The 25,924-nt window shown below is 44.1% G+C and overlaps 1 protein-coding gene, 1 long non-coding RNA gene and 1 other non-coding gene across 3 annotated transcripts in view; 1 reads left to right on the top strand and 2 right to left on the bottom strand.

Annotated features, from left to right (window-relative positions):
• Positions 1-25,924, bottom strand: part of Manba (mannosidase beta) — an 86,080-nt gene that overhangs the window by 55,625 nt on the left and 4,531 nt on the right. Inside the window, exons 2-4 of the mRNA XM_051165484.1 lie at positions 11,358-11,452; positions 7,713-7,818; positions 6,798-6,968 (exon numbers count right to left, since the gene is read on the bottom strand). Coding sequence (XP_051021441.1) covers positions 6,798-6,968; positions 7,713-7,818; positions 11,358-11,452 — 372 coding nt within the window. The remainder of the gene's footprint in view (positions 1-6,797; positions 6,969-7,712; positions 7,819-11,357; positions 11,453-25,924) is intronic.
• Positions 15,279-25,692, top strand: LOC127206217 (uncharacterized). The gene is made up of 3 exons (XR_007832783.1): positions 15,279-15,412; positions 24,805-24,897; positions 25,019-25,692. It is a non-coding gene; the product is annotated as an uncharacterized LOC127206217 (long non-coding RNA).
• LOC127206791 (small nucleolar RNA SNORA71) lies at positions 16,179-16,317 on the bottom strand. The gene has a single exon (XR_007832882.1). It is a non-coding gene; the product is annotated as a small nucleolar RNA SNORA71 (small nucleolar RNA).

Raw genomic sequence — 25,924 nt, 5'->3', positions numbered from 1 at the left:
CCGGCCTCCTATGCTCACCTCCCTTGCGCATGTGCTAGATCAAAAGAACCACTTCCTATGAATAGAATATAGCAGAGATGGTGTCATCTCCAAACTTAGATTACAGAAGACTGGCCCTTCTGTTTTGGGCCCTGTCCCATGCTCTCTCTTGGCCAAGAGGGAAGGCAGCTGCTGTGGCCTGGAGCAGCACTGTGGGAGGCCTGCATGAGAGATCTGGGAAGTCGATCTGAAACTTCCCAATAGCCCCAGTGATCTCAGAACTCTTGTCAGCCCCAATCAGGCCTGAGGTAAAAGCTTGATTAAAAGACCTGGAGCTCCAAGTGTCCAGCCAAGCTGCACTTAGGTTCTCAGTGACAGAACAAGTATAGTTTAGGCTGAGAAATGCAGGTTTAGTTTGCAATACATTGCTATACAGATTATTATTAGTAATATTAGTATTAGTATTAGTATTATAACCAAAACGTCAAGCTAAGTGCTATTGTTAAATTTATCAGGAACATACTATCTAATTATGAATGATTTTACATGCATGCTTCAAAAGCCTATTATTATATTGGAGCAACATTATTTACTTATTTTGATTTTTGCTTTTTAAAGCAAAAAAAGCACTATGAGGTCTGGGCTAGCCCTGCTCCTATGCTTCTCCTAGCTGGGCCTAAAAGTGCTAGGACTACAAGCAGTGGCCACCACACCCAGCTCAGCCTAAGCAGTATTTAGCCTAAGCACTCTCGTATTAAACGTAGCAATGAGAAGAATGAATAACCTCATTGAAAGATAAAGATAAAGATAAATGTGTTTAAAAACAAAACAAAACAAAAACAAAAAACAAACTAGTCTTATTGCTTACCTCCTTAAGTTCAAACTCAAAACTCCTTGTTTAGAGACACCAAGCGCAAGCCGGGCAGCAGTGGTGGTGGCACATGCCTGTGATCCCAGCACTTGGGAGGCAGAGGCGAGCTCTATGAGTTCAAGGCCAGCCTGGTCTAGATAATGAGTTCCAGGACAACCAAGGCAACACAGAGAAACCCTGTCTAGAAAAGAAACAAAAACCAAAACCAAAAGCCAGAGGTGGAGAAGAGGAGGAGAGAAGAAGGGAGGGAAGAAGAAGAAAAGAATAAGGAAAAAGAAAAAAGAAAAAAAGAAATACTCAGGCACAAAAACAATCACTTTAGACTTCAGACTCTGACCCAGGTGGCTCCCTGACGGAGAGATCTAATCTTATCTGCCTGGCTACCTGTCTGAGAGCCATGACACTAAAAAATTCCGATTATGAAGTTACAAAGGTTCAGATTCAAAGAGTAGGAAATGATGCTTTTAAGATAACTTCTCAAGGGAGTAAAGAGAGGATAATGGAATCCAAGTGATAAGAAAAAAGAAGGGAAGACACTGTCCGAGGGCAGGAGGAGCCAGCCAGAACCGGCAGGGAGAGCAGTGGGGGAGGGGAGCACCTGAGAACAAAGCAGAAGAAAGCCACACGGGTATGGAGTGCCATAAAGAAGCCTATTACTTTGTGTGCTAACCTAAAATTTTAACTTGAATAAATAAATATATAAATAATATATTCCTGCCAAGCAGGATTTTTTTTTCTTTTTACTTTATTTTATTATTTTCAAAATAATGAAATCTATGACACTCTGAGTTCAGCTTTGAGAAGTGAGGCCTAAAGGGGGCAGTCTGAATTTGGGGAAAGAAGGGATTTGTACATTGGGAGGATCTGCCCAAACTGTTCTTATTAAAGCATTTTAACTCTGTATTTTTGTCAGGTAAAGATAAATATGTTCCCACTACAGAGAAAAACAACTTCCCTTTGCAGCAGACAGAGACCATCTCAGAAAACTACAACTAGGCAAAGCACACGAAAACTGATGGAAGGGCCCAGTCACAACACAGCTCCTGCACCTGCGGCTCAGGGACTACTGAGGAAGATGTGGAGAGACAATTGCTTGTAAGATCTAGAGGATCTGCGAGTCTGTTGGGACCCTATACATGACAGTGACAATATGGCTGCCTAGACAAGAGAGACGTGAAAGGGGAACTTTTCACAGGGCCCCACCCTGAAACAAAGAACAGCAGGTTACAGATGAGTGCTGAAACACGGAGAATTTGTCTACCCCAGGAATGAGATCCCTAATTGGTTGAATGATACCAAGTGGTCAGCCTTGAAATCATGTACATATAAGCAACATTAAACAGACTCAGCAGGTGGCATTTATATATTTATGCATTTTATGTACATACATACAATAATAATCAAGGAAAAAGAGGCCATATAATTTAAAGAGAGTACGAGGGAAAACAGTGTAGGGACTGGAGGGAGAGAACACAGCAAAGGGAAATGATGTAATTCTATTTTAACCAAAATAAACAAATATTAAGCAACAGCAAAACAACTAGAGTTGCTTCCTGGCACCTATGTCTGTCTAAACTCACCACTTAAGTATCAGATTTGAATTTGAAATGAAAACCATCTTGAGAATCTTTGTAAGTACGTAAATAGGTTTAAATCTTCTGTTGGCCTTGGTGGCATGTGCTGCCTAATTTAATGTCAACTTGGCATAAACTACAGTCATCTGAGAGCAGGGAACCCCAATTGAAAATGCTTTCTTAAATCTGAGCTATACAGGCAAAACAGTAGGGTGTTGTTGTTGTTGTTTTGTTTTCCAAGACAGAGTTTCTCTGTTAACCTTGGCTGTCCTAGAATTTGCTCTGTAGACCAAGCTGACCTGGAATTAACAGAGATCCACCTGCCTCTGCGTTCCTAAGTGCTGGGATTAAAGGAGTGGGCTACTAGCTATAGAGGGTGGGATTCCTCCCCCATTCCCCAGTTTTGGAACTCCCCTCCCCCAACTATCAAGACCAGGGATCTAAAACTTTCAAAATGTAAACACCTAAACTTTATCTTCCATATCTAACATATATATGTTCCAGTATATCGCCAGGGGCGGCATTCAGCACGAAGGTGCTCCGGCCTAAACCTTACAGACTACATCAGCTACACCTGCAGCTTCTTAGCCACAGACGTCTCACAGAACCGGAACAGCAAGTACAATAGCCTGCTCTTCCCGGACTTAGCCAACACTTCAACCTTTTGATGCCCTGTCACTGCCCTACTGTCAACCTGAAGCAGTCAAAAACAAAAACAAAAACAAAAACAAAAAAAAACAGATTTATGCTCCCCCTTGTCCATATATTATCAACAAAAGGCTAGGTAGGATGTTAGGTCCTGCTGCAGGGCGTGGTTGACATGGCCTGCCCTCTACCTGGGGGCGGGGCTTCCCCTCTCCCAGAGATTGAGTATATAAGCCAGACATTTTGATTCCAGGGCCCCTTTATTCCCTATTTCCCTACCTTCCCTTACCCCTACTCCAGTACGTGCTTCCCCTACCCCCCCTCGCGCCCCCATGCCACTTCCAGTAAACCTGCATTTATGTTATAGCTTCGTCACCAACTAGCTCTTTCTGTTTGTTTATTTAATTAATCACCCACCAAGCAGCCTCTCCCAATGAGAATTCTCACTGACTCAGAAACTATCTGTGACACATTGTGTCTCAGGCTGAAGTACATTAATACACAGCGCTGTCATGGGTCCTACTTGTAAGGCTTAAAGATGAGCAAGGAAGTCAGGCACTCAATAAATAATATACATGCATAGTGAGGAATTTCTTTTATAATGAATTTAATTTAATTTATTTATTTATTTATTTATTTTTGGTTTTTAGAGACAGGGTCTCTCTGTAGCCTTGGCTGTCCTGGACTTGCTTTGTAGATTAGGCTGGCCTCGAGCTCACAGCAATTCACCTGCCCCTGCCTCTGTCTTGAGTGCTGGGATTAACAGTGTGCACCACCACACCCGGCTTAATTTTATTTTATATGCATTTATATGAGGGTGTCAGATCCCCTGGAACTGGAGTTGTTAGCTGACATGTGGATGCAGGAAACTGAACCTGGGTCTTCTAGAAGAATAGCCAGTGCCCCCAACCAGTGAGCCATCTCTCCAGCCCAAGGATTTTGTTTTTGTTTTTGTTTTTTGTCTGTTTGTTTATTTTTTGGTTTGGTTGCTTGGTTGGTTTTTCAAGACAGGGTTTCTCTGTGTAGCGTTGGCTGTCCTAGAACTTGTTCTGTAGACTAGGCTGGCCTCGAACTCACAAAGATCTGCCTGCTTCTGCCTCTGAAGTGCTGGGACTAACGGCATGTGCCACCACTGCGCAGCTTCATGGTGAATTTGATAAAGGAAATAGGAAGCTAGGTTGGGAGGCAGGGTCAACTATCTACATGGGCTTCCTGAAGAGAAGAAAGGAAGAAAAAAAAAAACTTTTTACGCTGAGGATGTGGCTCTGTGGTGGAGCACAAGGCCCTGAGTTCTATTCACAGGACAAAACAATAAGATGTTTTTGGTTTTTTTGCTTTGTTTTGTTTTGTTTTGCAGGGCAGCTGGCTTCCTTCTACATCGAGTTAGAGAAAGCGAAGTGGAAATGTGTCAAAGGAAATGTGTGTGCAAATGTCAGCAGGATGTAGTCCCAACAGGAGGAGGTGGGGCAGAGACAGAGCTAAGAGCTTTGGACTTTAGCCTACTGCTGGGGCAAAGCTGTTGAAAGACAAAATAATAAACAACTTTTAAAAATATAGCTAGTCTTCCAGGGCTTGGTGTTGCACGCCTTTAATCCCAGCTCTCAGGAGGCAGAGGCAGGTGGATCTCTGTGAGTTCAACGCCAGCCTGGTCTACAAACTGAGTCTAGGACAGCCGGTGCTACACAGAGAAAGCCTGTCTCAAAAAAACAAAAACCAAAACAACAAATAAACAACAAGTGTGTGTGTGTGTGTGTGTGTGTGTGTGTGTGTGTGTGTGTGTGTGTGTGTGTAGTCTTATCGGCCCCTACTCAGTAAGTATGAACTCAGAAGTCCTTGCTTCTATTTTACATAAAGGAATGCTGTGGTCATTTTTTGTCTGAAGAGACCATGCCAGCTACTCCATGAATAATGAATTAAAAGGTGACAAATGACATTGTGCGAATGTCAGTCAGGTGACCAGGGCAGCAAGCTATGCAAGAAAGTAACTGGATCCAGAGTCTTGGCAAATGGCAGGGACTAGAATGTGGGGCCCAGCTGTGGTGAACAGATCACTGATGGCGTACCCTTGAGGGTACACTCCCTTTCAGTTGCTCCTTCAGTCTCTCTGCTTCCCAGACACCATAAAGTAAGCTGCTTTGTTCTGTTTCCCCTTCTACCTCACCACAGGCGAAGAGCCAGAGAGCATGGACTGGATGAAACCTTGAAATTGAAAACCAGAAGAAGTGCTGTCCCCCGCTCCCCCCCCCCCATCTGTTTATCTCAACGCGGTGTCGCGGTGATGAAAAGTGACTAACACAATGCTAGGAGGGGACTGGAAAGATGGAGGCAACGGCCTATGCTAAACAGAGAAGGAAGCAGAGACAAGAGAGACTTATGTTGACATGAAAAATGTAGAAGGGTCAAACAGTGGATAAAGAAGGGTAACTTTCTCTTGTTAAAAACTAAAATGTCTTCCAGATCTGTGGAAGCGAAGGCAGGAGGGTCTCTGGGAGTTCAAAGCCAGCCTGGTCCACATGATAAGTTCTAGGCTAGCCAGGACTGTATGGTAAGAGGCTGTCACAAAACAAAACAAAATAAAACCCCCAAAACAAAACCAAACCCTAAATGTTATATACAATTATAAAGCAATGATCACACATTAGAATAAATTCAAGTCCTGTAGAACAGAACACACCTTTCCATCCTGTTTTGTAAAATCATAGCAGTAAAATATGAGAACATCTCAGAAAATATATTTTTATTTTCTTTTTGTTTGTTTATTTGGTTGGTTGGTTGGGTTTTGGGGGTTTTATTGTTGTTATTTGTTTGTTTTCTTGAGACAGGGTTTCTTTGTGTAGCCTTGGCTGTCCTGAAACTCACTTTGTAGACCAGGCTGGCTTTGAACTCATGTAGCTCTACTGCCTCTGTGCACACCACACCCAGCTGAAATATATTTCTTTCCAACAGGTTGGTAGTCACAAGAATCACTAATAGGTTGTCACATCTGGTAACAAGTTTGCTAGATATAAATAGGAAAAAATAACTTATAAGCTGGTTATGGTAGCACATACCTTTAATTCCAACACTCAGGGAGGCAAAGGCAAGAGGATCCCTAAGAGATCGAGGCCAGCCTGGTATACAAAGTGAGTCCAGGACAACCAAGGTTACACAGAGAAACCCTGTATCAAAAAACCCAAAAAAAAGGGGGGGGAGGTAGATGAGGACATAACTCAGTTGTTAGAGTGAGCTTGGGGGTCAGCCTAACATGCACAGAGCCTTAGGTTTTATCCTCAGGACCTCACAAAACCAGGCATGATTGTGCACCACTTAAGCTCAGCATTCGACAGAGAGAGATAGGAGGATGGATTGGTAATTGGAGGTCATCCTTGGCTACACTGCAAGTTTGAAACCTGCCAGGGGTAGATGAGTCCCTGCCTGAAATAATAACATCATGATATATAAACCTCTGTTACTAGCCAGCCATGTTGGTTCATGCCAGTAATCCGAAGACTTGTGAGATTAAGGCAGACGAACTGCCTCTTTCAGCAACATATTAAGTTCTGTTGGATATAACATCAAGTTATATAGGATATAACATCAAGTTCTGTTATCCATGGGGTGTGTCGGCCGTGTGTGTGTGTGTGTGTGTGTGTGTGTGTGTGTGTGTGTGTGTGTGTGTGTTTTGTTTTCAGATCTACAAGTCCCAACAGCCCCAAAGCTACAGTCCAGGCATTTGAAAAAAACATTACCTTCCGGATAAAGTTAACATGGCATTCACCCTTCTGCACCATTGGGGGGCAGTCTGGGGGCACGGAGTAACGAGTGTGAGCTTTGCTCTGAAGCTCAGCATACCGCACTGCTGACTGGAACTTCAGCGTCAAGGAGTTGACATCTTTGACCACATTGGAGACATCAAAGCTCTGAAGTAAAGAAGAAGGGCGTACAAATCCATGTGGAAGTAGTCTGAAGGTAGCCTACACGTGATAACCAAATCGAGATGCACCCAGCAATTAAATCCAGAGCTAGCCCCAGTAAGAGAAAGCACCCTCCTGAAATAGCCTACCTTTAGTTTTAATTCCAATCTCCTATCCAAGCACAGGTTTCAAGGCTTCTCATGTTTTTACTGAAATAATTATGGTCCCAGAGAAATATGCAGAACAGAAAGTACCTTTGTCCCTGGAATGTCTGCTCAGTCTTGTGCACATGGCCTTGAGCCACCAAGGATTCCTAGACACTCATTTTATAACAACCTGACTCTCTGGAACACATAACACCTATTTCTAAGTCATAAGTTATTTTTGTTTTGGAAAGCACATGCTTAAAACAAAAGGGAAATAAGGATACAATTTTGGAAGGTATTTCTTTTTCAAAATTGTCTGTTGCTTATCATTTCCCATGAAACTTTGGGTCACCAGACCACAGAGAAGTGAACAGCAAGGTTGAAGATGTATTTTACTTTGTCAAGGCCCGCAGAGCCACCATGGGATTTGCACTGCTCCTAACATTCTTCAAATGGGCCACCGGAGAAGCACAGTCATTTAGCCAGTGTTTCAAAAAGCCTTGGACTTGACCCATGCTAAGTTATGTGACCGGCCTTCACTATTCATACCAGGAACACAAAGGCACACTCATACTCTTTAATCTGGAGTCATCACGTCACTTACATATCCAGTGAACATGTTGTCAGTCTTCCCAATAGAGACATTATTGAACAGGATTTCTGCAACCGTATCAACGCCTTCAAAAATCAACTTTACTTTCTGCTGTTTACTAGGAGACAACAAAAGATTAAAAAAAAAAAAAAAAAACATGGGATATGAAACAGGAATTTATGTAAGTCTGTTTAGAATCAGTTAAGAACTAATGAAGACTTCACAGGAAAATATACACCCTTAACTGGCAGCTTCCATCAACTCTCAGGAGGATGCGTTTGATGCCACTGTCATTTCTCTGAGTGAAGCCAACTCCTTTGTTCATATGATGTGTCAGTCAAATCATTGCCATAAAACCAGGAGCACAAAAAGTATAATCTCCAAATGAGTTGATTCTCCCAGTTACTTCAGAGTTCTTACATAACACAGAAAACATTTGTCAGAGCTATTGAATTTACCAAACACAGGAAGACAACACATTAGCCATCCCCTCGTACCAATGGCAGAGACTCATGTGGTCATTACTCAGCTCAGCCTTACAAGGAAGAACCTGGAGATTTGAATGGTCTGTAATTTGGATGGAATTCAAACCTAAAACACACAGGAATGGAAAAGAAACTTCTTGATCTATTGGACAAAGGCTGATAGAGGCTTATCACAGAAGGGCTTCACAAAGAAAATAAGAGCTCAAAGAAGTAAATAGTTTTCATCAATTAAGAAGGAATGAGGTGACAATGACTGTTACAACACTGATGCTCTTTGACTACGTTAAGCAAAGGAAGTCCTTGACAAAGGACCAGTGTCTCTAGAGTGCTACAGCAGGTAAGTCTAGAGAGAGGGAAAGTGAGTTAGTCACTGGCTGTCCAGGCTGGGATGGGGACAGCGGATAGGAATAGGAAATGACAGCCAGTGAATAATGGACTATGGTTGTCTTAATTAGGGTTTCTACTGCTGAGAAAAAAAAACAAAACAAAACACCATGGCTAACTTGGGGGATGGAAAGGGTTGATCTCAGCTTACAACTCAGGTCACACTCCATCACTGAGGGAAGGCAAGGAACCTCCAGGCAGGAGGTAAAGCAGACAGAGGAGAGCAGCTCACTGACTTTTTCCCCAAGGCTTGCTCAGTTTACTTTCTTCTACAATGCAGGACCACCTGGGGTACCACCCGCAGTCAGCTGAGTTCTCCCACAGTAACTATTAATTAAGAAAATGCCCTACAGGCTGGCTTACTGGCCAATCCTGTGGAGGCGGTTTCTCAACTGTGGTTCCCTCTTAGATAACAACTCTAGATGCTTTGCATCAAGTTGAAAGCAAAAAACAACAGGTTAGTGATGATGGCTGCAGAACTCTGTAAATACACTAAAAAAAAAAAAAATCATTGGATTCTTGTTTAAATTAAGCAAATTTCATGTTATACAGCTCAGAGTTCAGTAAAGCTGCTTTTGTCAAGATACATAGAAATGCCTGGGTCTAGGAGAACCACCTCACGAAGTCCTAATATCATCAATTAGTTTAAAGAGAAAGATTTTTAATTCGTATACATCATTTGGGCTGAGGAACTGGGCAGGAGAAATTGAACAAGTTGAGGGTGCACGGTAGGGCCAGAGGTGGTGTGAGCAGTGTCACAGCCACCAGCAGTCTTCACCGGTACCCAGTCAAGTCAGGGCTTTATGTATGAAGCCTGGAACAGACATTTTATTCCTAAGAAAAAGCACTTGCAGAAGAAAACGAAATATCCCCTCACACTCTCAGAGACTGAAGAGTAAACCCAAGACACTGGATTCGGTAGTTTCCAGGCAAACTCAAACCAGGAACTGAGGAGGCTCTACTAAGAGAAACGTCGGGCAAACGCTAACAGACGTAGAGATGGCAGAGTGTAAGGTGATGGAGAAAAAGCGCAGAGGCAGGCAGACCCATGTCCCTCGGCACAAGCGTGGGAAGACGTGCCTTGGTGTTGCATGGAGGACAGTATGAGGCTGTGGGAATGCAAAGCTAATTTCAGTACGGGAAGTCAGCTGGCTGGGCTTGGGATGTGCTGTGTTCAAAATGAAATGGGACTTTGGGCTTTTTGTGGGGTTTGTTATTTGAGGAAGAGTCTCAGGGAGCCCAGAGTGACCTGTAGCTCGCTTATGTAGTAGAGACAGGATTCCTGTGAGAAACATTTTAAGCACTATCTGCAAGGAAAAGCATGACAAACAGCAGCTCTATAATAATGATCATAATATTCTGGCTTCTTTTTTCTGCACTGAGAATTGAACCCAGGGCCTTATGCGCACTAGACAGGCTCTTCTCCTCAGCCTGTAATAAGTAATAACAAAAACTATCATATGCAGGATAATTTTTAAAATTTAGTAAGAATGGTGGCTTGAACACACTTGCTTACATCCTGCCTCACCGAGCAATGTTTTCTTATGATAGCAGAGCATTAATTAAAGTAATATTTGCCACATGATGTAGCATAAAATCAAGGTCATAGTACTGTAATACCCAAAATTATCCTGTAAACCCACTTCCCCAAGGACCAGGTACCCTCTTGGGATTCTGGGAGTTGTAGTTCTTGGTTGGAATATAACAAAAGCCTCATGGGAAAGTACAGTGGCCTATAGATTAGTCTTTATAAATACATGCTATATGTGTCTCAGGGCCAGTTAGCTTGGAAATTCCAAGTCCATTTGTTGGTCAGTGTTTACTATTTAATAAAGTTTGCTTCAAATTTGGCCCAAAATGGTGGGATTGTTTTTTCTCTGGTGAATCTTGGGATTAACAGTGTCAAAGGTTGTTTAGCATCACACAGAAAACATGATACATCTCTGATCTTACTAACAATACTATAGAGCTGAGGACGTACTTCAATTCATAAGGCTCTGGGCTCAAATCCAACTACCATCCCTATACACACAGAGACACTAACACAGAGAGAGAGGAGGAGGGAGGGAGGGAGGTAAGAAGGAAGGGAGGGAGGGAGGGAGGAATGGAGAGGAAGAAGGAAATAGAAGGGAGAGGGAGGGAGAGGGAAGGGAAGCTGTGGAGACAGCTTAGTCAAAGTACTTGCCATGCAAGCATGAGAAGCCAAGTTTGAGTTACAGACCCACATAAAAGGCGAGCACAGCAGCACTTGCCTGCAATCCCAGAACTGGGGAGGCAGAGCCAGGAGGATCCTTGTGACTCATGGGTGGCCAGTCTGGCCAAATCAGAGAGCATAAGCTTCAGAGAGAGACCCTGCCTCAAAAAGCAGAGCAGAAAGCAATTGAGTAGGACATCTACTTTTGGCTGTATGTATGGGCATACATATGTGTATGTTCACCCTTAACACACAGAGAGAGAGAAACTTCACAAAAACACTACCAATCAATACATTCTAGATGCTGGGGAGCGGAAAGGAGGGGATGTATATAAGAGAACTGACAGGGCGTAGGTGACCTCAGAAACCAGTGTAGTTATTCCCTAAGACACCATGCTATGACTGATGATCAGTGGCACCATCCTCACACATAAAACAAACACAAATTGCACGGTCACTTCAACGACACAAAAATTTAATCTGATTTAACTCTGATATGCAACTTAAGCAGACAAACATAAAAAAAAAAAAAACCTTGTCATAATGTCTATGTGTATAGGCTGGATAGCATAGTATATATAAACATATACACACCTGAGATTAAAGGGGATTTTAAATTCCGTGCTGTAGGTCCAGTTATCTAAGGAAATCCATCTGTAGCTAATGTCATTAAATCTGTAGTAAGGATCCTGTTGGTACAAGATAAACATTAGGGTAGATAGCTAAATATGCTAAAAATAAATGAGTAAAATGTAACAAACAGAGCTATTGATTATGGTAGATAGCTAAATATGCTAAAAAAAAAAATGAGTAAAATGGGTAACAAACACAGTTATTGATGACCTAAAAATTAATGAGCTTTTAGCCTGGGAGAGTCCGATCATTAGCACTAAGAATGTGGGCTACAGACTAGAGGCTGCAGGTTCAGCCCAGTGGTAGAATGTCCAAGGCCCTGAATGCGATGGCCAGCACTGTAAAATAACAAGAATGCGGGAGAAATTTTCCAACAATATATCTGAAATGAAAGAGCTCTGAATACAAATAATGTAAGTTCATTATCAGAGAGCATGAGAGAGATACCGGCCCCCTTTGTATTGGTTGTTTTTTATTAAATATGTAGGCATATGTGTGTGTGGGGGGGTGTGCATGCACCACAATACACACATGGAGGTCAAAGGACACTGTGGGAGAGTCAGTTCTTCAGTTCTGTATTTCCACCATGTGGATTCCAAGGATTGAACACAGCCATCAGGCTTGGCAGCAAGCACCCTCACCCACTGAACTGTTGTCAGTGGCCTTGGTTGCCTCTTTTAAACCGAAACACAGCACCTCCAAAGTACTGGCAGCAAATGAAAACTGAAAGTGATGGGGCACATAGCCTTTTTCTGTCCATGGCCCAGTTCTTTCCTCATTGTTGCCACTACCCAACATGTCCTCTATGAGCCAGCAGTGGTGGCACACCCCTTTAATCCCAGCACTCCAGAGGCAGAGGCAGGTGGATCACTGTGAGTCTGAGGCCAGCCTGGTCTACAGAGTGAGTCCAGGACAGCCAAGGCTACACAAAGAGAAACCCTGTCTTGAAAAAGCAAAAGCAAAAACCAAAACAAACAAAACAAAACAGATGTCCCCTATGAGGGGGAACACATCTCCTCTGCTGCTCAAAGCTCAGCAAAACTCCCATTCCTTGGCATCCTTAAGCGTTTCCAACTTTTCACTATGCTTTCTACCGAAAAGAGCCCGAGTAGAGAACACACAGGTAGTCATTCACTGCCAGACTCACAAGATTCAGCTTTCCTGTATTGTCTACACTAGCAAACTGTAGCCCGCGAGTTTGATTTCATGTGGCAAACAGGCAAGCGCCATGTGCTGACAGACGACTTTCTGGGGGTTGTGGAGACGGATCAGGAGGCAAAGTACTTGTTGCAAAGGCATGAAGATGCTCAGTTGGTTTCCCCAGAACCCCATTAAAATCTGATTGGAGGTGCTGGAGACATAGCCCAGCAGTTAAGAGCCACTTGTGGAAGCTGGGCATGGTGGCTTCTCTGTGAAGCCCTGGCTGTCTGGGAATTTGCTTTGTAGACCAGGCTGGCTTTGGTAGCTTTCTGTGTAGCCCTAGCTATCCTGGAATTAGCTCTGTAGACCAAGCTGGCTTCGAACTCACAGATCTATCTGCCTCTGCCTCCCAAGTGCTGGTATTAAAAACATGTGCCACCACTGCCTGATCTTTTCTTCTTCTTCTTTTTTTTTTTTAAACAAGATTTATTATGTATACAGTGTTCTACTTGCATATACATCTACACACCAGAAGAGAGCACCAGATCTCATTTAGATGGTTGTGAGCCACCGTGTGATTTACTGGGAATTGAACTCAGGACCTTTGGAAGAACACCCAGTGCTCTTAACCTCTGAGCCATCTCTCCAGCTCCCGCCCCCCCCTGCTTTTTTTATTCTTAATAAACTACTTATCGTCCATGACTGCCTTAAATGACTTCGCATTTTCTTTATCTCTCCCCCCTGGTAGCTGCCAAGATTTTCCCCTAACCTGTACCAACTTTTTCTGTTAAACTTGAATACAATTGTTCTTAAACCTCAAATAATAGTAAGGTGGAGAGTGATAGAAGAACACCCTATATCAGCACACAGGAGCACACATAAACACATACACTTACACACACCACACACGCAAAGAAAGCCTTACTGAGCTCAGGCCACACCCATGCTTTATGCATTATGCATGTCTGCTCCATGCTGCTGTGGCAGCGGTGAGTAGTTGGACAGAGACCAAATGGGCCCCCAAACCTGGTATGTTCAGGCTCTAATCCTTTCCTAGAACACCAGCCACCCCCTGCCCAAGGTGAGGGACTATTCACGTGATCACAGAGTTTGTTCCTTTTGAGCATCTAGCCCTAAGTACTCCCTAGCATCATCCGTAGGTCCTTCCTTCCTGTCCATTTCCCACCTTCCCTTTCTTGGAAGGGCTGTCCCTCAGGAGTCAGAAACAGCAGCAGTAGATGACCTCAAAGGTGTCCTGGGCGCATAATCACAGCTACAGAGAAGGAAGTGGGGGACGCCTCCAGCAGGCAGAGGACTCGTGATGCTTTGGGTTTGTCAGCTAGCCATATCTTGGAAGAGGGAATTTTAATGAGAAAATGCCTCCATCAGACTGGCCTGGAAGTAGGTCTGTGGGGTATTGTCTTGGTGACTGATGTGAAAGGGCCCAGCTCCCCCCCCTGCCACTGTGGGCGATGCTATGCCCGGGCAGGTGGTCCTTCTTGACTGAGAAAGCAGGCTGAGCAAGACATGAGGAGCAAGCCAGTGTGCAGCCTTCCTCCAGCATCTCTGCTTCAGTTCTAGCCTTGGCTTCCCTCGATGGATTGTGACCCAGGATGGGTATGCTGTCTCCTTTTATGTCAGCTTGACACAAACTAGGGTGGTCAGCCAGGTGTGATGGCACACACCTTTAATCCCAGCACTTGGGAGGCAGATAGATGCAGGTGGATCTCTGTGACTTTGAGGACAGCCTGGTCTACAGGAGTTCCAGGACAGTTTGAGATACATCGTGAGACCCTGTCTCAAAAAAACAAACAAAAAATAAACAAACAAAACAAACAAAAAGGAAGGCGCCTCAGTGGAGAAAATGCCTCCATAAGATCCAGCAGTAAGGCATTTTCTCAATTAGTGATCAATAGGGAAGGGCCCAGCCCATTGTGGATGGAAACACTCCTGGGCTGTTGGTCCTGGATTCTATAACAAAGCAGGCTGAGTACGCTACAAGGAGCAAGCCCGTAAGCAGTACCCCACCATGGCCTCTGCATCAGTGACTACCTCCAGGTTCCTGCCTTGCTTGAGTTCATGTCCTGACTTCCTTTGAGGATGAGCTGTTATGTGGAAGCATAGACCAAAAAATAAACCCTTTCTTCCCCAGGGTGTTTTTGGCCATGGTGTTTCATCTCAGCAACAGAAATTCTTAACTGGGACAGAGCTGGGTGTTAGTTCCTCAGTGGCTGCAACTGCAGGGGTAGAAGAAAAGGCCAGTGTTGTCTCTGTGCCATGGAGATGAGAGCTGAATGGCCATGCTTGACTGGTAGTGGCCATCTGGGCAGCTGCCTCGGGTCCCCACCCATAGAGAAGTACCATAGTGTCTCCAGGGCAGTACACTGTGATCAACAGCCGTGTCTGCCACACACTGCTCCTAAACCTGATAGTTTGATAAGCTGCCATGGGAGACTGTAACAAGTGAGCTTTAATGCTACAAAACAGACCTTTGTTTTAAGTTGTGTTAATGGTTGAGGCTCTGCTAAATGGTGAAACTCCCAACTGACTTGCCTCCTTTTTCACTCTTCCTGGATACAGGATTGAGCCTCTTTGGTGAGTAAGCACAGGTTAAATATTTAAGAACGTAGGCTGCAAGAGAAGCTTAATTATTAGTTTGTCCAAGTGCCTTCACTCGGCCCTATTTATAACTCTGCCCTGTGGACTTAAACCAAGATGGTTAAAAATATCATGAGGGGGAAAAAAAAATACCAGGGAACTGTGAGGTCAGCTCAACCAAGCACTTCAACATGCTGAGCCCCAGGGCTAGCTGGGCATCTGGCTAGCAGGGCTTGGATCTCCTTCCTGTGTCTTCACTACTTGTAGGAAGCTGCATGGTAAGCACCCAAAAGCAATCATGCTAGATGCACTTTCTCTACGTGAACAGAATTTACAGGTTGATTTCTTGCCCCACTTATACAATTCCAGCCTTTTACTGGTGTGTGTGTGGGGGGATGGGCACAGGCGCCATGGAAGTCAGAGGGTGACTTGCAGCGGTTGGTTCTTTCCTTCCACTATATGGATCTCAGGGATTGAACTCAGGTCTTTAGCTATGGAGGAAAACATGTTTACTCACTGATTCATCTTACCAGCTCTATTCCAACCTTTTAAACAAAAACAAAAACAAAAAACCAGTCTATAAGGCTTATTAGACAGTTGGGGAGGTGGCAGAAGTTAGCTACAAATTCAATGGAAAAGCTCTTATCCTTCCACTAGTAGATGGACATGGAGTCAGGATAAGGCTCTCTGAGGTGTTAGGGTCAAGAGTTTGAATGCCAGAATGTCCCATGCCTGAACCACTTACTAGAACAGGTAAAAAGTTGTTCTGAGATGGTCTGAGAGGACAGTGTCTCCAGTTTCACTCTGTGTGGTGGTCTTGCTGTCTACGCCCTGGCTTTCTGGCATCAATAAATACCTTGCAAGCACTGTATTCTAGCCTCTTGAAATGTGAGGGCTGCTGAACACACATGGCAGAGGCCAGCTGAGTTTCTGGAAACTGGACACCAGGCTATAGAGCTCTGGTCACGACATGGTCTGCTTTTAACATGTGCAGCTTTCAGAATATGCTTCCTTGCTGTGCCAGCTGCCAGGGAGAAACTGGAATGTAGGAAAGCTCGAGGCTTTGAAAGGGTCAGGACAGAACCCCCCCAAAACCCAGAGAACACATCTTTCAGCATCCTTTCCCTGGACTGCTAATGACCAGGATGGATGTAGGTAGCCAAGATCACTTTCAGATGTAGGAATATTTGAATCTTTTGAGATTGCAACATAATGTAATCTACAAAGTTCACATTCAAAAACTGTGCAATCAAATCATACACACACACACACACACACACACACACACACACACACACAAGAAGTCACACAGAAATGCCTCAATGTGTTTTAAGTAAATTTTCAATTTTGTGTTAGGCCATACTCACCATTATCCTGTGGTAAATGTACCCCAAGGCCCATAGCCCTAGACATATCTAGATGGTTGGCAAAAATTATGGGAGGCCAGAGACCCTCAAAACAATACAAGAAATTGCCATTGCCTTGGAAATCTACTGTAAGGCAGAGGCAGGCAGATCTCTGAGTTCAAGGTTGGCCTAGTCTACAAAGTGAGTCCAGGACAGCCAAGGCTACACAGAGAAACCCTGTTTTGAAAAACCAAAAACAAACAACAACAACAAAAATGTGAAGCCAGCCACACTGGTACACCTCATCCAACATGGTGACACCTCCTAATTCATTTCAAACAGTTCTACCAACGGGGGACTAAGTATTCAACATATGGGCCTATGGGGGTGCTTCTGAATCAAACCACCACAAATCTTTTCCTCAAAGGATCAATAAACATTTCAGAAGAAGAAATAGAATGTAAGGGGGCAGGGGAGGATGCTGTGAAATTCTGTCTTCTGGGCACATCATGGCCATTGTACTTAACCATAAACCCACGGCAGTAATAGTTACCTGCAAAACTCGTGCTGGTCAAAATTCCAGCATGGATCACTGAAGAGTGCACAAGGCCCCAGGGATGACTGAGGCGCCAATGGTAGTTAAAGGCTTCTGAGAGAACGGGAGTCATTTTTCTCTTAGGGTGTGACTACAGTGGATGCCCCACACTTCTCTGTGGATAAGCAGCACTAATTGGACTGAGTGGGTTATTTACAAAAGAGGAGAAAAGGATGACATTGAAAGGGGGACATATTGAGGAGAATATCTGGGGGGAATTGGAGAGTGAAGGAGGAAACAGATATGACCAAATGTGTTCTCAATGAATACATCAAAATCATATTACGAAAAATTAGAGCCAGGTGTGGTAGCGCACACCTGTAATCCCAGCACTCTGGGAGAAAGAAGCAAGAGGAGGATCTCTGTGAGTTCAAGGCCCGCCTGATTCAAAAAATGAGTCCAGGACAGCCAAGGATACACAGAGAAACCATGTCTGAAAGAAAGAAAGAAAGGAAAAGAAGAAGAAAGAAAAAGAAAAGAAAGCAGAAAGAGAAAAGAAAAAGAAACGAAAGAAAAAAAGAAAGAAAGAAAGAAAGAAAGAAAGAAAGAGAGAGAGAGAAAGAAAGAAAGAAAGAATTAGAAAGGCCATTGTTTTGGATGGAGCCCAACAGACCAGACAAACAATCACTCCGTGACAAATACACATAATCAGAAAACTCAGGGGCACAGATAGATACCCAAATAGATGAGTTTCCCCAAAGATAAAAGATTCTAGACAACCTGAGTCAGTACAATAATGATGAATTTTTGACTGTCAACTTGATTGAACTATTGAAACACTAGTGACATCAGGGAAGCATGCTGTGAAAGAGACTACAAACAGGACCAGTTCATAATGGAAGACCTACCCTGGTTGTGAACAGCACCCCACCATGGTCTGGGAGTCCAGCCTGAATGAAAAGAGGAAAAGGAGAAAGACAACCAACCACCAGGGTTCCCTACTCTCTGCATCCTGGTCAGCCCACGTAAGAGGAGGCTCAGCCACACACTTCTGTCCCATAAAGTCTCCACACCCAGTCTGCACCTAACCCGTGGACTCTACTCTCACAAGACGTAATACAAAATAAATCCCCCTAAGTTGCTTTGTGTCAGGTTCCTGGTCAGAACAAGCAGAAAAGTCCCTGCTACAAAGTCCTCTCTGCTTGAATTTTTGCATGTAAGCTGGGGTTAACCAATCCGTTCTTGACAAACAGTACTACACAAATTAAAAGGCTTATGCACAGCAAAGGAAGAGAATGAGCAGACAACATAAGAACAAAAGAAAACCTTTGTTAGCTGTAATTCAGTGTGTGTGTGGGGAGGGCAAAATAGCTGAATATATAAAGAACTACAAAAATTAAATAACCAAAAATCAAAACTTCTAGTCCCCAATGAGTGCTCAAAAGAAGAAATATAAATGGCTAACAAAATACTTTTAGAAGTGTTGGACCTCCTTAGTAATCATGGAGATACGGATAAGAAGTTCTTTGAGGTAAGATGGCTCAGTGGGTGAAAGAACTTGTCTGTTCGAACTGCAAAACCCAAGTTCAATTCCCGGGTTCCATAGTAGAAAAGAACTGACCTCTGACCTCCACAGGCATGCTGCACCTATAGCATGGGTAGGCACATAAATGCACAAACTCTCCTCTCTGTCTCTCTCTCTCTCTCTCTCTGTCTCTCTCTGTCTCTCTGTCTTCTCTCTCTGTCTCTCTCTCTCTCTCTCTCTCTGTCTCTCTCTCGTCTCTCTCTCTCTCCCCCTCCCTCCCTCTAAATAAATAAATATTTAAAAATTAAAATTTTAATTTAAAAAATCATCAGTATAACTATCATAAAAAAAAAAATGCTGGTGAGCACTTGCGGAAAAAGGAACCTTCAATTATTGCTGGTGAGGATATGAGCTGTGGGAACCACTGAGGAATAATCTCAGAATGCTAAACAAACACGGCTTGCCGTATGCTAAACACAGCTTGCCGTATGCCCTAGTGCACCACGCTTCAGTCCATCTATGTTTATTGCTGCTTTATTCACAAAATCAAGGAGATTCAATCAGCCTAGATGTCCATCAATAGAGGATTGATCATTACATATACACAATAGAATTTTGTTCAACTGCAAAGAAAAACTAAGCTTGCAGCAAAAAAGAATGGAACTGGAAAATATTACATCAGGTGACATAAGCCAGGCTCAGAAGCCAAGCCCTGCAGGCTCTCTTTCAAGTGCAGATCCTAGCACCTAAAGTTTACATATGTATATGCATGTGGGAGAAAACATGGAGAAGCCAGGACTCTGGAAAGGGGCCTATGAGGGAAAAGAGGCTTCAGGGAAGGGAAAGGAAGGGAAGTAGAATACATGAGACCTGCCAAGTGGAGGGAGGGGAAGAAGGGGTGTGGGAAGAAATGCCCGAACCAAACATGCTTGAACATGCCACAGCACACCTGTTACTTCATGTGCTAGTTAAAAATAAAGCACGGCAGGGGGGTGGCCCAGCTGGCAAAGGCACCCGATGTCAAACCTAGCCACCTGAGTCTAATCTCCCAGAACCCACAAGGTGCCCTGTGACCCCCACACATGCCCCACAGGCACACAAATACGTTCACACGAGATAAATACATAATGTGTAATTTAAAGCCTTAATAAAGTAAGAAGATACTTTTTTAAATGTACAGACTTAAATCCCCCACACCAAATGTGACCACATGCTAAAATAAAATAGTAAAGAAAAAGAAAACTTTTGGGTTTTTTTTAGGGGGGGGTGGGCTTCCAGACAGGGTTTCTCTATGTAATGGCCCTGGCTGTCCTGGAACTCTCTTTGTAGACCAGGCTGGCTTCGAACTCACAGTGATCTGCCTGCCTCTGCCACCGAGCGCTGGGATTAAAGGTGTGCGCCACCACCCCTGGCACACTTTTGGTTCTTAATAAGAGAATGTTATTCCCTTTTTAAGAGAATGCAGGGCGAAAAGTTTCAGAAGCTTAGATTATATTTATAGTAGTTATTCTAAACACTAATCAAGCAACTTAATTTGGCTCCAGATTGGCTGATTCATCCTGGTTAAAGTGAACAGCAGTTCAGGGTCACCCCTCATAACCAAGCAGAGTCGTGCAAGCTGCTGAGTTGCTCAGCAAGCCTTCAAGTCCTCAGGCCAATGTGCTCCAGCCTTTAAGGTAGGCACTCATATCTACACAATCACACACAGCACTGCTGACTACCGGCTTATAGCAGAGGAACCCGAAACTCCAAAAGGTGAGGTGAGTGTCTCAGGTCTTACACTTTTGTGCCAGAAGAAATCTACAGCAACAGCAATAGCAGCTAGAAGATGCTGCCTGTGACCCTACTGGGCAGGTCCTGTTATTTCTCCCATTCCCTAACACAGAACTCACAGTCACACAGCTGTTAAACAGTGGGACAGGCACTCACACCCCCCCCCCTGGGAAATTTGGCTCAGCATCGTACGCTTAGTCATGACCCAGAACATAGGCTAGTGTCACAGACACCATTGAAAATTACAGTGTCAGTGTAAATTGAGAGCCACGAGACAACTACATCATAGCGTGTGCCTGAGTAGGTTATTTGTAATTCATATTTATCGTACTTGCATCATCCAACCACGTGAGCAGCTCGTGGTGCTACGTGTCGGCAGTCTCAGCACTTAGGAAGCTGAAGCGGGAAAAATCACAGCAAGTTCAAAGCTACACAGTGAGCGCTAGGCTTGCCTGAACTGCAGAATAAGATTCTACTTAAAAAAAAAAAAAAAGAAAAGAAAAGACAAAAACAAAGCTGGGTACTGTGACACATGCCTATAATCCTGGCACTAGAGAAACTAAAACAGAAGGATTGCCATGAGTAAAAGACCAGGCGGAGCTACATAATGAGTTCAAGACCAGGTTGCACTACAGAGCAAAACACTGTCAGAGAGAAGAAGAAGAAAGAGAGAGGACCTCACCCTCCCTTTTTCTCCTTTTAGCCTCCTCATCATGCGTGACCATGCTGTGGGCCACCGCAGGCCAAAACTAGCAAAGCTGAGTTAACCGAACTGAGACCTCCAAAACCAGGAGCCAAATGATCCTTCTGTGTTTCCAAGATTAGTTGCTCCAGTGACGAACTGCCAGAGGGCACAGAGAAGAAGCAGGAAATGGAACAGGGGAGTGGGCTCGTGACTGCACAGAGCACTGTAGACTCAGAGAGTCTGGATAGTGGGCACAGGGGTGTTCATGCAATTGTTAGGGTTTAAAGTTATAAACCTGGGGAGGGGGGCATGCTACAGAGGTGGCTGGGCAGTTAAGAGCACTTGCTGCTCTTACAGAGGACCCAAGTTTGGTTCTCAGAACCTACACCAGGCAGCTCACAACTACATGTAACTCCAGCTCCAGGGGGTCCAATGGTCTCTTCTGGCTTTCATGGGTACCACACACAGAGGCAGCACATACATAGACACCTAAAAAGATATTTAAGCCTGGTGGTGGTGGTGGTGGTGGTGGCACATACCTTTAATTCCAGCACTCAGGAAGCAGAGGCAGAGGTAGGTGGAGTTCTGCCAGTTTGAGTCTGGTCTACAGAGTGAGTTCCACAACAGGCGGGAGTACACAGAGAAGCCTTGTCTCAAAAAACAAAAACCAACAAACAAACAAATAAAAACAAAGCAAAACCCCAAAAAATCAAAACACAAAACAAAACAAAACCCAAAAACAAATAAGTAATAAATATGTAGAACTAAAAGATATTAAAAATCTCAGATAGATGCTTACATATACCTTTCATGTGCTAAGTCCTCTACAATGAAAACTAGCCTCAATGGGATGCTAAGCTGATGTAAACCACATGAAGGTATTGATGAGGTCTATTCAGAAAATGCCATGTTCTCCAAACTTCAGTTGTTCCATTATCAACAATCAACTCCACCTATAGGCCTTACTTCAAGGACTTACTTACTTATCTTTACCCAAGGAAGCATGGGCCTAGCCCATGAGTCAATCTGAACACCATTTTTCTAAAATCCTCCTATTTGTAAATAGTGCTTCCAGTGGCCACAGCTCTAGATAAAAAGCAATTGAAATTTTTAAAAAAGACCCATTATTTTTCTGACCAAAGTGTGTTCATTTTAACAGGGAAAATACCACAAACCATTTTGTAAATGTTTTTTTTTTTTTTTTTTTTTGCCTGATTTAATTTAATTGTCATCTCTGAGGATTACTGCTTTCATCTACTATCCTATCCCTAGTCCTGGAAGCTTCTAGCCTCCGTACAGTCTTATCTAGGCCTAGGATGTTTTCAGCCTCTGAGCCTTACTGCTGAATAAGCTCACCTTTCTAGTTCTTTCTGAACTGTGCCTGGCTGGTTCAACTCAGCTGTTGTGGCTCAAACTCCTCTCCAAGCTGACTGATTCAACCTGACCCGCCCCCCTTCTCTCTCTCTCTCTCTCTCTCTCTATCTATCTCTTTCAACCTCTGACTGAATTGCTCCTGTTGGCCTTATACTAACTTTGGCAATCTGTTCTAACCTTCTGGCTCCTTCTCATTCTCTGGCTCATTCTGTCTTCACCTGTGTCTAGCTTGTTCTCTCTTCAACCTCTCTGTAAAACTCTCCCAGGAAAAACTGCTTCTGAATTCTACAAACTGAACTGCCACAAACTCAACTCCATGGCACTGCCTCTCAATGGCCTGACTCAACTGAACTGCCTGAACAGCACTGACTAGAACTCAGAGAGCTGCATGCCTCTGGATCCGGAGTGCTGGGATTAAAGGCATGTACCACCACACCTGGACCTAAGCTTTTCTTTACTTGAAACTTGCTCTATAGCACGCTAGCCTTGAACTCAGAGATCTGCTTGCCTGTTTCCTGGGATTAAAGGTGATTCTGCAATGCAGCCAGATCACACAGACCTAGAAGGTCTTTAGATGTGATCTCTTGCCAGAGCAGTCATGTTCTGAACTAAAATTCCTCTACATCATTTTCTTAGCCCACTGTTGTACGCCAAGGGTTCTGCAAGGGGTTACAGGAGACATGGATATAAGGGTTCAGACCCTTGACTGTAGTGCAGAAGTGAGTTCTGGTGCCAGAGCTCATGAAAAGTTAGGGCAAATGTTAACTGGTAGAAGTCTCAGAGCCGGACTGTGCTAGGCCCAGGAGGTTCCCGAGGCCTCTGCGGCTTCTGGGGATGGGTGTATAAAGCTAACAGGTGGAAGAGGTAGTGCGCTAGTCAGTTTTAAATGGTCTGACTCCTATCTTAACCAGACTGCCTGTGAGAGCCAGGTGAAAGGCAGAAAACACATGTCCAGGGCCACCAAGATGGCTCAGTGGATAAAGGCTGATGCCCTGAGTTCAGTCCTCAGGACCTATGTGGTAGAAGGAGAGAACTGACTCCTTCAAGTTGTCTTCTGACTTCCATTCCTGCCCATGGTACCTCATCCGCATCCCTACAATAAATACAAGCACACTCCATTTTTCCTAGAAACAAAGAAAGCATCTGTGCAGGCTGTCTGCCTCCCTATCCCAGATCCCCACCCCCTACTCCCTGCCACCACCATCCTGCTCTGGAACGGATAAAGTAATTGCTTCTCACAGATCACAAAGACTAGAGAGGTAAAAATGTTCGGAGCTGTTGTTGGCACAAAGTGAGCAATCTGGTCACAATGAGTGAGCATTTCTATTTGCATAATGATCTGAAAAGCTTTCTAAAGTTTACCAAGTTTGACATGTGAGTATAAAATAATGGTTACTGGATGTTATTGTTTGTGGGAGGGGGGAGTCAGACAAGTCTATAGAAGGTATCGCCCTACATATGTCTACAAAGAGGAATTCACAGGAAATTGTTGATTGTGGTCGTTCCTGAAGAAGGAAAGTGGTAAGCTAAAAGACAGGCATAGAAAAACTGCACTGGGTCTAGGAGATGGCTTAATGGGGAAAGAGAGGTGTTGCCTATGCTAGCCTGAACCAGAGTTCCTTCCCAGAACCACAGAACAAGGATAGCACCAGCTCCATGGAGCCAGATCGCCAGCCCCATCAGTCTTTATTTTGATTTAATAAAAAAGTTTCTTTATTCTTATACACCTAGGGATTGGAGGGTCTGCTGCAAGACAGCCAAGGATAGTCACAGAGCCGCTCTGTAAAAACCAGTTCTGTTTAGCCACCAGCTCAGGTAGAAATTACTGGTGTTCCTTTAGGCTCCCCTTTGTCCTACTCTTCCCGTCCAGTCTGTAAACAAACCCAACCGTCAGGTTCTACACGTAATATGTACACCCACAACGGCTCAAGCCAAGTGTGCTGGCACACACCTGGAGTCCTAGCTCTTGAGAACCTAAAGCAAGAGGCTCACCACAAATTCAAGGCCACCCTGGCCTACAGAGTGACACCCTGCTTTGACAGACAGGCCAGAGCTGGGCATGTAATCCCAGCACTCACAGAGGCGGGTGGATCTCTGTGAGTTTGAGGCCAGCCTGGTCTACCAAGCAAGTCCAGGACAGCCAAGGCTACACAGAGAAACCTTGTGTCAAAAAAAAAAAAAAAAGATAAAATAAAGGTACTGGCCACTGAGCTGGATCCCTGGAATCCATGTGGGAAGGAGGAAACCCATTTCTGTAAGTTGTTTTAAACTCCACACGTGTACCTTTTGTGAGTGTACATGTTTATTCATGCACACACATGCACATGCGTACGCACACACAAACACAAACACACACACACACGCTGAAAAAATAAACAAGAAAAGAACAAAACCCACAAAACTATTATCTTCATTTCCTTGCTCCAATACAGAAATCTCCCAGCCCCAAGACCACAAGTGTCTCATAGGGGACACGGCACTTCCATCACTGTGCATAGCAGTCAGAAGAGTGACCTTTTTACAAGGTAAAACCACCCTGGAGAACTGTCTTCATTAGAGGGTTTGTTTGGTTGGTTAGTTGGTTGAGGTTTTTTGTTTTGTTTTGTTTTGTTTTTGGTATTTAAAGATGTTTTTATTATTTCAAAGATACATTTACAATGAGACAGGTTAACTCCTGGCAACTCTCAGCCTACCTCAAAGGAGATGATAAGCATCAAGAACATTCTCATGGAGATGGCTTCAAATGTGGCAAACCAGGCACTGGGCAAAATGTCCTCATTTCTACAACAGACAGAAATCTGACTAAAAATAGGCAAGCCTTAGATGCAGGCAGAGTCAGTGGCCAAACTCTGCCAAGACAGGACAAGCAAGTCCTCAATAGCTCCCACCTCACAAATATGTCTGTCAGATACATTGGGACAGAAGGCCGAAGATGATGCTCCAATGTCACAAAGAACTTTGGGTGGCTGTTCAGAAGAGACACCATGACCACGGCAACTCTCAAAGGAAAAGGTTTATTGGGGCTGGCATACAATTCCGTTTATTAGCCCTTTATCATCATAGTGGGAATCACGGCAGCACACAGGCAGACATGGCTGGAGAGGAGGAGCTGAGAGTCCTACATCTGGATCAGCAGGCAGAAGCAGGAGATTGTGCCATACTTGGCATAGCTTGAGCATATAAGACCTCAAAGCCCTCCTCCTCAGTGACATACTTCCTCCACCAAGGCCACACCCACTCCACCAAGGCCACACCCACTCCACCAAGGCCACACCTCCTCATAGTGCTACTCCTTATACCTAAGAGCCAAGTATTCAAATACATGAGTCTATGGGGGCCATTCCTGTTTAAATCACCACAAGAACCATGCATCTCCAAGCCAAAAAAAAAAAAACCAAAAAACCTCAGCAGTTTCTCATCTTGTGTAGAATAAAGTGTCCCATTTGCGGTCATGCCTTGGTGACCTTTGAACTCATCTTCCTCCCAGGGCCCCAGGTCACTTTGACCTGCTTATTTGACCGGCTGACTACTGTCGCGGAGCCTGGAAGGCAT

This window comes from Acomys russatus, chromosome 23, assembly GCF_903995435.1.
Source record: "Acomys russatus chromosome 23, mAcoRus1.1, whole genome shotgun sequence".
Lineage (NCBI taxonomy): Eukaryota > Metazoa > Chordata > Mammalia > Rodentia > Muridae > Acomys > Acomys russatus.
Note: the sequence above shows the minus strand (reverse complement) of the source record. Positions and strands in the feature narration are given on the sequence as shown.